This window comes from Martes martes, assembly GCF_963455335.1.
Source record: "Martes martes genome assembly, chromosome: 10".
NCBI classification, from domain to species: Eukaryota; Metazoa; Chordata; class Mammalia; order Carnivora; family Mustelidae; genus Martes; species Martes martes.
Window position 1 is genome coordinate 30,097,278 of NC_137898.1, and position 13,796 is coordinate 30,111,073.

At 48.3% G+C, this 13,796-nt stretch overlaps 1 protein-coding gene across 4 annotated transcripts in view; it reads right to left on the minus strand.

The window, feature by feature from the left end:
- Positions 1-356: 356 nt before the first annotated feature.
- Positions 357-13,796, minus strand: part of KIAA1549L (KIAA1549 like) — a gene marked incomplete at both ends in the record, with an annotated part of 252,816 nt that continues 239,376 nt past the window's right edge. For all 4 annotated transcript variants that reach the window (XM_080817502.1, XM_080817503.1, XM_080817501.1 and 1 more), the window contains 4 exons: positions 357-638; positions 8,648-8,799; positions 9,966-10,114; positions 12,585-12,682. In XM_080817502.1, the coding sequence (XP_080673628.1) occupies positions 357-638; positions 8,648-8,799; positions 9,966-10,114; positions 12,585-12,682 (681 nt within the window). The remainder of the gene's footprint in view (positions 639-8,647; positions 8,800-9,965; positions 10,115-12,584; positions 12,683-13,796) is intronic.

The window sequence follows — 13,796 nt, forward strand, 5'->3', positions numbered from 1 at the left end:
TGTTCTCCCCCTTCCGGTGACTTATTAAAATGTGGCCTTGGACAGGGATCTGCAGATCAGTTAGTGTCTCTTGTGACTAAGGCTCCGTAGGGAAATACACCCACAGTTCAAACATTTAACTTCACAGACTATCAAACATGGGGTCCCACGTGGGGACTTCTTGATGTACAATCAGCAGAAGAAGCCAAGAATCCAGTTGGCCAAGAGTGTCCTCGGTGGCCCAGAAGCCCCAGTGTTCACCTTTTCAGAGGGTGAGAATGACTCCCACAGGGTCTGTGCCTCAAGTCCCAGCAGGTCAGGCCGAGGCACCGGAAGACTGTTTCCTCGGAGTCTGGAAGTCCCACGGGGCGGAGGTATTAGACCTGGAACTCAAACATGTCTGTCTGTTTCTTGGCCAGCTTGGCCACCTCCTCCCGGATGGCCTTCACGAGGGCTGCAGTGGAGATGTTGGTCAGGGGCGCATCCGACGGGTCGTTCTCGGCCAGGCTCTGCTGCGAGGCCGCCGTGGACGGCCCCGGCGCCTGCTCCAGGCTGGGGTGCATGCCTGAGGGCTGGCTGTACTGGCGAGGGAGTCTGGACGGAGAGTTTTGCTGATATCGTGACCGGGGGTAAGCCTCGATGTACCCTGGGAGGGGGACCTGCAGAGGGTGTCGGGAGAGAAGGGAAGGGTCCAGGATTAGGAAGGGGCTCCAGTCACAGGGCACACTTGGTACTGGACACAGGGGTGGGGATTGAAACCAAGGGAAGAGCTTCAGAAGAAAATGGAGACCACGCACCATCGTCCATATATAAAACCTGGAGTCTGTTCAGAACACAGGTAATTTGGACTCACTGGATACGTTGGGTGGATGAGTGAAGAAGGGGTTTTGAACCTTGCTACAAGCAACTGGCATGTACCTGAGTCTACCCCTGAATCTACCTGCCTCGCTTTTAACATGAGCACAATCCAGCAAACAGAAGTGTTGTTCTTCATGGACCTCAAAGAGCTCAGGGATTCATTACTGACAGGAGACTGCTGACACGGAAGGAAAGCCCTGTGCTAAGGGCTTCCCACACCTTATCTCGTTTGGTTCTCAAAGCAACAACCTCAGAGGCAGATACTGTCGTCCTTATTTTACAGGACAGGACACCAAAGCAGAATGCCACAGTCGTGGGTGACACGGTTAACAGGCCACTGAGACACGCTTGGAGCAGGTCTGTGTGACGCCAGGGGCTGAGAGTTAGTCCCTGCACTGTCTCAGATCTGGGATGTGATCTGGGTTCCTTGAAAATTTTTCTCTTTTTATTCAACGTGGAAGACACATACTTTGATGCTTACATATCCGGACACTGCTGGTGATAAGGACACATCAGTGATCTGGAATTCAAGATAAACTTTCCCACAGAAACAGTGCCATAGGTGGGGATGGTGTTTCAGAACAACTCACAAAAGGCCTTTTTATCCTGTAATGTCAGCGAGACCCCTGTGGGATGCATGCCTGTGGGCAACGGAGGCACAGGGTGCTGTGGGGAAGGGACACGTGTGGGGAGTCAGGCAGCCTTCAGGGAGATGCAGCTTAGCTGGGTCTGGAAGATGAACGGGCTGTGGCCAGGAAGTCAAGGTGGGAGGGGTTTTCCAGCGGAGGAAAAGCAAAGACAGAGGCACAGGGGTACGTGTGGAGGACGGTGTGTCCAGGAAGCTTCGAAGAGTTCCATCTGACCAGAGAGGATGTATGGGGTATGGGAGAAGCCCAGGGAAGACAGCCAGGCAGGGCCGGATCGGAAAGCCACCGAATGCCAGGCTGCAGAGTTCAGTTTTCTATGGCACGCTTCTCAGAAATACGGCATGTTCCCATTCTTTACAGAGACACTTGTCTGCCTGGTGAGGATGGAGTCGGATGGGGTTGGGTGATGAGTCAGAGATTTTGGATGGGCGAATGTACACCAGGAGAGCAGCCTCCCTCCACTCCCCGCCTGAGATGTTCTGACAGCCCCCGCCCCGCAAGCAGGCAGCTTTCTGAGATGCATGCCTGACGCCTGGCCTGGGGCCACCAGTGGGCGTCAGGCAGAGGAGGGGTCTGTATTTTAGAAAGGACACTGGAAGTAGACCCACTGGAGGTCAAGAGAGTTCTGCGGCTACGTCAATGGGCTAGGTGAGGGCCTGGGTGAGGGAAGAAGTGGGAGGATGGATGTCCCAAAGGTTGAGGCTTCAATTTCCCAAGACCTGGCAAAGAAAGACAAAGTGGCAAATGGGTGCTAATGGTGGGTGTTTCTACACAAGGGCAGTACGTATTTCTGTACGTATTTCCCTTGCATCTTAAAGGAAAACCAGAGTCGAACTGTCTGTGTCCTTGGGCCACAAGTGCTGGGAATGTATAAGTGATTGTGGGGAAACAGAGCCAAGACCAGGACAGGGGACCGGACACATCAGGTCTCAGCTCAAAGGTCCCTTCTTCCAGGATACCCTCCCCTGCCCTACATTAGCCGAGAGCTCCCTGGAAGGTGCTTCCAGGCAGTTTCTCTAGAGTCAGTCATTGCTCATGACGTCATCCCGTCTCAGGCCATCAACTTCGTAAAGGCAGAATGGTGTCTTGCTTGTCACTGTGCACCAGTGCCCAGAATTATGCATGGTACACAGTAGGGAGTCTCTCAGAACTTGGGGTTCTAAGGAACACGGTTTGAAAATCACTGAAGGATGACCAGATGGTGCCCTATGTTTGTGAAGGAAGCTGTCGTATCCCCTCTCCCTGCATTTCAAGTTCAGCTGGAGCTGAGAGTCAGTGTCCGGCTCTCGAGACCCCTCAGCTCTCAGCGTCAAGCATCTTGGTGCCAGTGGCTGGCACAGGCCAGGGATGCCTGACTCCACTCCAGTGGAGTGGAGAAGATGAGCAGATGAGAAAGTCTTTCTCCCCTAATATTAGATCCAGGCTGGAACCATCACATCTTGCGGGCCAAAATTTGGGGCTGGCAAACGCCACTCCTTTCCCAGGCAGTGCCCAAGACAGGCATCACCTGTTGATCACAGCACACCCGTCCCAACCCTTCTCCATCCAGTGCCGAGGATGAATTCTCTTAGTCAGACCTGGGTTGAAGTGATTTGGTCTGAGCTAGCTCTGGATGTCTGGATACCTGGAGATCAGGAAGGTCAGACACCCAAATGATGGGGGGTGGGGGGGGCTAGTTTCTCCTTCTCATCTGGATATGGAAGTGGACACTATCCCTGCCCCAATTTCTCAAGCTGACAACTGGTCCCTCTGAGCCTTCAGTACAGCTTTCTGTACTTTCATTCACTTGCGAGAAATCCCCCTGTTGTGGTTCCTGGCTACTGAGCTCCACGTGTGGACTCTCCACCCTGCTTAACTGCAGGCGGTAATGGGGCTCCAGGAAAGACCCATTTAAGCCGCAGTGATCATGTTCCTCTTAAATACAACTAATAGGAAACGAACTCTCCTCCGCACTGAGAGGGATGGACCCAGGATGGTCGAATCATCCTGTTAGGAAGGCTGGGTTTTGGTTTGCTGGGTTCCTGTTCATCTTAAAGGCACTGTGAACCCCAAAGCCTCTGGAAGGGGCCCTAAACCTGGCTAAGCTATTATCTGTGTCTTGAGGGCAAGGGCCGAAATTCTGGAAGGTATTTCCATTGACTCCTGCAGAGTACACAGTGGAACTTTCCATGCAGAGGGTGAACCGACAAAGCTGGAGGCTTACTGCCTAATTGTCACAAGTTAAGTATGATCTATTTTCTGAAAAGCACACAGCATGTTTAGATTGTAAGTGGAATTATGGAGTCAAGTAAGCTCTGAACTGATCAACGCATACCCAGTGATTTCAGCTGTTTAAAATAGCCGAGCACGACAAAGGAAGCAAAAGGCCCACAAACCACCAAAACAGAAGCCATAAAGTCTCACATTAAGATTTGTAGACCTAACAATAGGGATTCCCTACAGTTATTCTTAAAGCTTATTTACTCCAACTTGACAAACAATTCCAATGTGCTCAGATATGCCTCATTTGCAGATAACAGCCCATTAGGAAAAGCATGTTTAAGGGTGAGTATATCTGTGGAAGTGGGGACACTGACAGCAATAGATGGTCTGGCTGGGAACAAGGTTGAAAAAAGAGAGAAAACATATTGAGCCTTGTAGTAACTGCAAAAATAGTAGTTAGGAGATGTGTGGTGTAGGCAGTCATCCTACCATCAGAGCGCATCTGACAAATGTCATTTTAGTAAGGCATAATGATGATGTCGAATCATTTGTTAGAGACAAATTCAATTGTGTTCCTCTTTTAAAGAAGGAAGGAAGGATAAATTCATTCCTGAATTTTTAAAATGTAAGATAGCATATACTTTAAGTGCTTTGAAAATTAAAAGGATAAGTTTTGATTATCAGGAAAATTAATTTATCTTTTTTTTTTTAAGATTTTATTTATTTATTTGACAGACAGAGATCACAAGCAGGCAGAGGGGCAGGCAGAGAGAGAGAGGAGGAAGCAGGCTCCCTGCTGAGCAGAGAGCCTGATGCAGGGCTTGATCCCAGGACCCTGAGACCATGATCTGAGCCGAAGGCAGAGGCTTAACCCACTGAGCCACCCAGGCACCCCAGGAAAATTAATTTATATAGGATAGCTTTACCCCATTGATGGCATTCAGATGTGGTATCACTATGATAAGAACAGACACCAGCACCAAGGCTGAATTGAACCTGTGGAGGTAGAAAGTATGGAGCCCAGGGCTTTGGACAGGGAGAAAAATGACCTGGGCCTTGGGCCTCAGCATGTTTGCTAAACCTAGGATATATTTCAAATGTTGAGACCAAACCCTAAAATGACACATAGCATTAGGGAACCCTCAGGTTGAGCCTGGGAGACCTCCTGCCTTTCTTACCCATAATGGATGGTTTCACAGAGGGATGGGGCAACCCACACTAGAAGCCATCATTGTGCTCTTTTTTTTGCTTGATTTTTTTCATTTAGCAGCCCTTGACAGGTGACTCAGAGGCAGGTTTGGGTGTGATTATCCAGGTTCAACTGGTTGCTACCCCTCTTTGGTGTCCACTGGGCCAGATCCACTGTGCCATATACACCTTCTTATGATGGAGGATGAAACCAGGTGTCCTGATAAGACAGTCTTTTGCTGGAAGTCAAGCAGAATGCCTTAGGATCTACTTGCAAAGTAATTCAATCTTGACTTCCTAAAACTATATTTTCTGGTATTTCATCTATAATTTTTATAGAATTTTAAAACTAAAAGAACACAAGATGTCTGGGTGGCTCAGTTAAGTGTCTGCCTTCAGCTCAGGTTATGATCCCAGGGTCCCAGCATCGAGCCCCGCATTGGGCTCCGTGCTCAGTGGGGAATCTGCTTCTCCCTCTCCTTTTGCTCCTCCCCCTGGCTCATGCTGACTCTCTCCCTCTCAAATAAATAAATAAATAAAATCTTAAAAAAATAACAAAAACATTAATTCCTATTCTCCTGAAACTGTTCCAAAAAATAGAAATGGAAGGAAAACTTCCAAACTCATTTTATGAGGCCAGCATCACCTTGATCCCCAAACCAGACAAGGATCCCATCAAAAAAGAGAATTACAGACCAATATCCTTGATGAACACAAATGCAAAAATTCTCACCAAAATACTGGCCAATAGGATCCAACAATACATTAAAAGGATTATTCACCACGACCAAGTGGGATTTATTCCAGGGCTGCAAGGTTGGTTCAACATCCGCAAATCCATCAATGTGATACATTAATAAAATACATTAATAAATAATAATACATTATTATAATAATACATTATTATTATAATAAATAATAATACATTAATAAAAGAAAGAATAAGAACCATATGATACTCTCAATAGATGCTGAAAAAGCATTTGACAAAGTGCAGCATCCCTTCCTGATTAAAACTCTTCAAAGTGTAGGGATAGAAGGCACATACCTCAATATTATCAAAGCCATCTATGAAAAACCCACTGCAAATATCATTCTCAATGGAGAAAAACTGAGAGCTTTTCCGCTAAGGTCAGGAACACGGCAAAGATGTCCGTTATCACCACTGCTGTTCAACATAGTACTAGAAGTCCTAGCCTCAGCAATCAGACAACAAAAAGAAATTAAAGGCATCCAAATTGGCAAAGAAGAAGTCAAACTATCACTCTTTGCAGATGATATGATACTATATGTGGAAAACCCAAAAGGCTCCACTCCAAAACTGCTAGAACTTGTACAGGAATTCAGTAAGGTGTCAGGATATAAAGTCAATGCACAGAAATCAGTCGCATTTCTTTACACTAACAACAAGACAGAAGAAAGAGAAATTGAGGAGTCAGTCCCATTTACAATCGCACCCAAAACCATAAGATACCTAGGAATAAATCTAACCAAAGAGGCAAAGAATCTATACTCAGAAAACTATAAAGTACTCATGAAAGAAATTGAGGAAGACACAAAGAAATGGAAAAATGTTCCATGCTCATGGATTGGAAGAACAAATATTGTGAAAATGTCTATTCTACCTAAAGCAATCTACGCATTTAATGCAATCCCTGTCAAAATCCCATCCATTTTTTTCAAAGAAATAGAACAAATAATCCTAAAATTTATATGGAACCAGAAAAGACCTCGAATAGCGAAAGGAATATTGAAAAAGAAAGCCAATGTTGGTGGCATCACAATTCCAGACTTCAAGCTCTATTACAAAGCTGTCATCATCAAGACAGTATGGTACTGGCACAAAAACAGACATATAGATCAATGGAACAGAATAGAGAGCCCAGAAATAGACCCTCAACTCTGGTCAACTAATCTTCGACAAAGCAGGAAGGAATGTCCAATGGAAAAAAGACAGCCTCTTCAACAAATGGTGCTGGGAAAATTGGACAGCCACATGCAGAAAAATGAAATTGGACTATTTCCTTACACCACACACGAAAATAGACTCAAAATGGATGAAGGACCTCAATGTGAGAAAGGAATCCATTAAAATCCTTGAGGAGAACGCAGGCAGCAACCTCCTTGACGTCAACCGCAGCAACTTCTTCCTAGGAACATCACCAAAGGCAAAAGAAGCAAGGGCAAAAATGAACTATTGGGATTTCATCAAGATCAAAAGCTTTTGCACAGCAAAGGAAACAGTCAACAAAACCAAAAGACAACTGACAGAATGGGAGAAGATATTTGCAAACGACATATCAGATAAAGGGCTAGTATCCAAAATCTATAAAGAGCTTATCAAACTCAACACCCAAAGAACAAATAATCCAATCAAGAAATGGGCAGAGGACATGAATAGACATTTCTGCAAAGAAGACATCCAGATGGCCAACAGACACATGAAAAAAGGCTCCACATCACTCGGCATCAGGGAAATACAAATCAAAACCACAATGAGATACCACCTCACACCAGTCAGAATGGCTAAAATTAACAAGTCAAGAAATGACAGATGCTGGCGAGGATGCGGAGAAAGGGGAACCCTCCTACACTGTTGGTGGGAATGCAAGCTGGTGCAACCACTCTGGAAAACAGTGTGGCGGTTCCTCAAAAAACTGAAAATAGAGCTACCCTATGACCCAGCAATTGCACTACTGGTTATATATCCTAAAGATACAAACGTGGTGCTCCGAAGGGGTACGTGCACCCGAATGTTTATAGCAGATATGTCCACAATAGCCAAATTATGGAAAGAACCTAGATGTCCATCAACAGATGAATGGATAAAGAAGATGTGGTATATATACACAATGGAATACTATGCAGCCATCAAAAGAAATGAAATCTTGCCATTTGCGACGACATGGATGGAACTAGAGGGTATTATGCTTAGCGAAATAAGTCAATCGGAGAAAGACAACTATCATATGATCTCTTTGATATGAGGAAGTGGAGATGCAATGTGGGGGGGTTGGGGGGAGGTAGGAAAAGGAAAAATGAAAGAATATGGGATTGGGAGGGAGACAAACCATAAAAGACTCAATCTCAAAAAACAGACTGAGGGTTGCTGGGGGAGGGGGGACGGGAGAGGGTGGTGGGGATATGGACATTGGGGAGGGTATGTGCTATGATGAGTGCTGTGAAATGTGTAAACCTGGCGATTCACAGACCTGTACCCCTGGGGATAAAAATACATTATATGTTTATTAAATAAATAAATTAAAAAAAATAAAAACAAAAATAAAAGGAACAAAATTAATACAGGCTTTGGAGCCAGAGCGATGCAGGTTTGAATTTTGGCCTTAGCACCTTCCTACAACTGTGTGGCTTTAGACAGGTCACCTGACTGGGCCTCAGTTTCCCCATCATGGGAATTGTAACACCTACCGGCTAGGACTGTTGTAAAGATTAACTAAGGTAATACAAATAAAATATCTAACATGGTGTCTGGCACATAGAAAACACTAAAAAATTATAGTGATAATAAAAATTTATTTGATTAAGGTCACCCCACTAGGAAGAAGTGGAACCTGGACTGGAAGGCGGGTCTCAAGTCCCTCTGTCACAGGACATCGCACCTGACCACTCTGTCTCCTCTCAAGTGACCGATGTTAGCCACCTGGTTAGTGGGAAGTGGGTTGAGATAACAACACTGTCTTAACCTCTCATCTATTTCCTCCCTCAAGCATGTCCAGCAGGTAAGATTGTGAGGGCATCAGCAGGGGTCTCACCGAATCGGCCCACTGGCTTGGGAGCTCATTCTCTCCTGCATAGGACATCCAGGCCTGGTTCCTGTAGGACGAGGGAGGCGTCGGGATGAAGTAGCCGGTAAAGCCAGGTCTGTTGGCAGCTGGGATGGCGAACACTGCCGGCACCGTATTACCTGGTGTGGGGGAGATGCGTGGGGAAGATTAGACCAGCACCCCACCTCTTGGGCTGGCCTTTGCACAAGCTGGGGGAAGCTGGGAAACGGCGGAGGGGAGGGGGAGCTCTGGCATGGGGAGAGGGGGTCATGAGGTGCAGAGGGGACCTCCACCTGCAGTCCTAGCCCCGCCCACCGGCACAGTCATCTGTTGGGAGGCAGACCTGGTTTTCTAGAGAAATGATGGCGCAACTCCCTTCGCAGATCCCCCAGCCCCATCCCAACGCCCCGGACCTACTGGCAAGAAGGGACATCTCACTGTCCAGATATTTTTTCTCCTAGGAGAAAGAGGTATCTTAAAAAGGCAAGAAAAGAAACCAAAAGGGATGGATTCCACTGATGGAATTTCTGGACACAGTGAACGCTTTAGTAAGTGCTGGCAACCGACTGCTTGCGGTTTTAGCCTAGAAGGTGTGCTTTGAAAAGACTCGGAAAACCACTTAGGGCATGGATAAACCTTGATGTTCATTTCAGCACTGTTTGTAACAGCAAAAAATTGGAAACAATCCACATGCCCTTCCTTAAGGGAAAGGCAAACTGTGGCACATGGTATCATTGAATCCATATGGCAGTTTCAACAAATGAACTAGAGCTACACGTACCTACCCATCTTGAACCCAAGCCTGAGTCAAGAAAACAAAGGCAGAGGGAAAGGCACAGTTTGATGTCCCTTGTGTACATGTAAAATACCAACAGCACAACTGCATACACATACCCATGTAGCAAAAAAGTTAACACACTCAATTTAAGGATTGGGATTACCTCTGGGAAGAGGGGGAATGAGATAGGGCTGGAAAGTCTATCTGCAATGCTTTAAAGATACATAAAAACTACAAAGAAACCCTGAAGTCTGGCAAATGTTAACGGATACTCTGTCTATAACATTTTTCTTCCTATTTTGTCATATTTCAGATTTTTCTTTAAAGAAACAGAACAGTAGCTCTCCAGGCCAGGGCTACTGAAGTCAGACATACAGTCGCCTCGATTGTTGACTGCTGAGGATGACAGGTAGCAGGTGGCGAAAGTGGAGGTGGGGGGCAGGGCAGTGCAAAGAGCACACACACAGCACTGGGGTGCGGCTGGGGTGCAAGCACCGGCTTTTTTTAGGCGTTTCTCCCCTTGCCCACCTGAGTAATTTAAAGCCGACTGATCCAACTGCGCCACGGACACGGGGCCTCTGGACACCTGCGCGAAGGAGGCGCTGTCGTGCAGCTGGGCGGGCTCGGGCCCCGCGGACTCGGCCATCCTGGTCTTGCTGCCCACGTCCGAGGTGGACCTGCGGGCGCAGAGGGGCTGCGTTAGCCGCTCCCCACACCTGCCGCCGCCGCACCACCCAGAAGTTCCCGCCCGCCTGTCACCTCGGGGGTCACCTCTGGGAGCCGCGGATGACCTCCAAGCCCCACGAGGGTGCGGTCCTCAGGCCTGGATTTGCCCCCCAATCACAAAGGAGGCCAGCGCGCCCAGACCTGGAGCGGCCGTGGTGGTGGACCGAGCTGGAGTCATTTTTAGATATTCAAGGTCAGTGTTCCCCTGAGGGTGGCTCTTGTGTCTCTGGGGAGTAGCCCACTTAATTTCCACATAAAAATAAGCCAGGCAATTAGCGTTGGGTATTAGCAGGGGGATGGTCGGCCTGGGAAGGGATGACATCATCATCAGCCAATGAGAAGCCTCCGTCCGGAGTGCACGCCCCCACCCCTCCACCCCACCGCACCCCACCCCCCAGCCCCGCAGCAGGGCTGGTGACCCGGGAGGGCCTTCGAGGACGACGTTCCCCGCTATTGCTGCTGCTGCTGCTGCTGCTGGCAGCAAGAAGCCCAAGACTCGGGCTGCCCCCGGAACCAGGAGCCTAGCACTTTCTAAGCGTTATGAATGACAAGCACTTTTTTTTTTTTTTTTTTTTTGTCCCACAAGCAAGCAGAGAATCCAGCCCATTAAACACATCGTATTTCCACTTAGTGCTCAGAAAGCCAGTAAGAAGAGGGCTGCCTGGGCGCCACAGGGGCCGGCCTCTCCCCCTCTAATAAAGGGTGCTTTAGCCAGTCTCTATCCTCCCCTTCACAGAGGGACTTCAGGCTCTCCTAAAATTAAAGTGGAAGGAGGCAAAGGCGGCCACAGCAGGTGGCAGGCTGCCAGCCCATATGGCCACCCTCTGAGCGGCAGAGGGTCTGTCCCTGTTGGAACAGAACAGAGCCACAGCAAGGCAGCTGGGCAGAGAGGCAGAAGTCTGGGTCCTAGCTTCCTCCCTCTGCTGAGCCTCAGTTTCCCTGTCTGTGAAACAAAGGGGGTGGATGACCCCCTGTCCAAGGCTCCTCCCTGCTCTAATCCTCCGAGCCTAAATGGAAAGCAGTGACCTGCTGGTATCTGGCAAGACGGCAGACAGTGTGGAAGGGTGTGGGAAGAGACGGAGGGTTGAGAGAAGAAATAAGAAAGGGACCCTGGCCTGTAGCAAATGGGCCACAAATGACTGCTGTGAAGCTCATCGCATTAGAGCTCTCAGCAGTAATTAAAGCCCCCACCACTGCCCAGGGAGGGTGAAACACAGAGGCTGGCATGAGTTCACTCAGCTTCAGAGTGGGTGCTGGGGGCTCGGTCGTGTGGGGTCTCCTTTCCTTTCTTGCTTCCTCCCCTCTTTCTCCTGGTTGCTCCCCCACTTCCCTGGCTTCCCACATACTCTCCCAGGTATCTGCTACAAGTTTAGAAAACGCTTCCCAGGAAAATTCCCAGGTTCTGCTCCATACACTCAGCCCCCTTGGAGGAATCCCCGAGTCTCTGCCATCTGTTAGACCCTTGCCCTCATTTTACAGAGAAAGAAACAGGGGGCTGGCGAGTTGAGGCCACTCGCCTAGGGTTACACAGCAGGTTAGGCTGGAACCTGGTCTGCTGCTTCCCACGCCACCCCGGGCTCACTGCGGTCAGGAGCTGGTGTCTACACACAGCTTGGTGTTCGAAACTGCTGGAAAATTAGGGCAGGTTCATTTCTGGGGGGAACTCATTTTTCTTCACTATTTCCACAAAGGTCAGACCTGTGATCCCCAGATAGGGTGTGGCTAGCATGTCGGGGGAGGCTGGGGAGGGAGGGCCAGGGCACTGGCCTATCCCTACCCCGGGGCCCAGCTGTTTCTTTAATCCTGGACCCGATGCCTATTCCAGCACGCCCCTCGGTGCTCACGGGTTTTGTCTTTCTTGCTTATCTTTATTTAAAACACCGGCTTGTCAGATGGTTACAGAACAGAGACAATATTTTTATCATATCTGAGTTGTAGCTTTCTGAGTTTATCTCTTTATACATATCTGAGTTCCTGTGCTCTCAGCCTCCTGGGAGTCAAGAGTGAGGGTGGGTGCCTAGACGTGCCGCTTGCTGGCCTCTTGGACACCACCTCTAAATGACAAATGGGGCTTCAGGGAGCACACATGTGCCTGGAGCTGCCCAGACTGGATGCGGCCATTGTAGTGGCCTGAGTTGGAATAATTTTCAGATGTTGCAGGTCAGGGAATGGGTTGATTGACCCTGGGTTTCTTCAATTGTAGGTTCTACAGGACATTCCATTTCAAATGAAAAGAAAGTTGGTCAACCCTCTGTGCCCCCACTTCCTTCGTAGTACTCGGGGTATCCCAAGCACATGGTTATCTGTACAAGGGATGCACCCTGAATGGGAGCAGGCATGAAGGAAATCTGTCAGGTCAGAGTGCACGGGACCAAATCCTATCCCGACATTCCAGACAAGGCCAAGAAAGGAATGTGTTACCGCCTGAGAGAAGCAACAGCCACAGGGCCAGTCCGGGGAGGTACAGGCGGAGGGGGAGAGCCCATGACCATTTCAGGAAGCTGGGAAAACCTGTATGCCTGTGAAAGGGACAAGCAACAGAGGAAGATATGTTAAAACACAGTGTTGATCAACACACAGGTTTTTCTTACTGAAAAGGGAAGTATGGGGTACCTGAGTGATGCAGTTGGTTAAGCATCTGACTTTGGTGGGTCGTGATCTCAGGGTCCTGGGATCCAGCCCTGTGTCAGGTTCTGTGCTCAGTGGGGGGTCTGTTTATCCCTCTGCCCTCTGCCCCTCACACCGCCCACCCCCGCTTGTGCTCTTTCTCTCAAAAAAATAAAGATCTTTAAAAAAAAAAAAAAGAAAGAAAGAAAGGAAGAAAGAAAAAGAAAAAGGAAAGCAAGCTTCCAGGTCAGATTTTTCTTCCTTCCTCCAGCTCTGCCCTTAGCTCTTCCTTCTGTCCCCCCGCCCCCTCTTCTAGCTCATCTCTGACCATGCTCCCCTATGCTTGAACCACTGTGGTCATGGAGTCCTTGAGCTGATCTTAGAGTAAACCAAGTGCTTTCCTGCCTCTGGCTTTTATACGTGCTGCTGCTTCTCCCTGGGATGCTGTCTCCCAGTTCTTCCCGGGGCTCCTTCCTCCATCTCGTTCAGCCAGCCCCATGCTCCCCCAAAGGCCCAGTAACTCTGTCTCCATACTCCGCTTTATTTTTTGTCATAGCAGTTGTCATTCTCTGGCATATCATTGCTTGTTTCTGTGTTGTCTGCCACCAGGTAGAGTGTAATGAAGGCGGGGGCTTTATTGTCCTCTCTATCCTGATGCTTGCCACAGGACCTGGTATATCACGCATGATCAATAAATAGTAGATGAATAAATGAATGAATCATTGGTTGCATTTTACTTTCTTATTCATGGAAAGCAGGTTTAGTGGGTGAAAGCAATGGGTTTACAGTCAGGAAGTAAGGGTAGAAGTCCTGGTTTGCGGACAAATAGACTTTATGTCCCTAAGCAAGTTAGGAGGACCTCTCTGGGCCTCACCGTCCTCTTCTAAAATGGGGACAAGGATGCCTTGCTCCAAGGGGGGGGGGGGGGACTAGGAAGATCAGGCAAGTCAGTGTAAGTATTTCACAATCTATAAAGCACTATTCAAAGATAAAAGGATTGGAACTGTCACAAAAGTGAAGACTTTA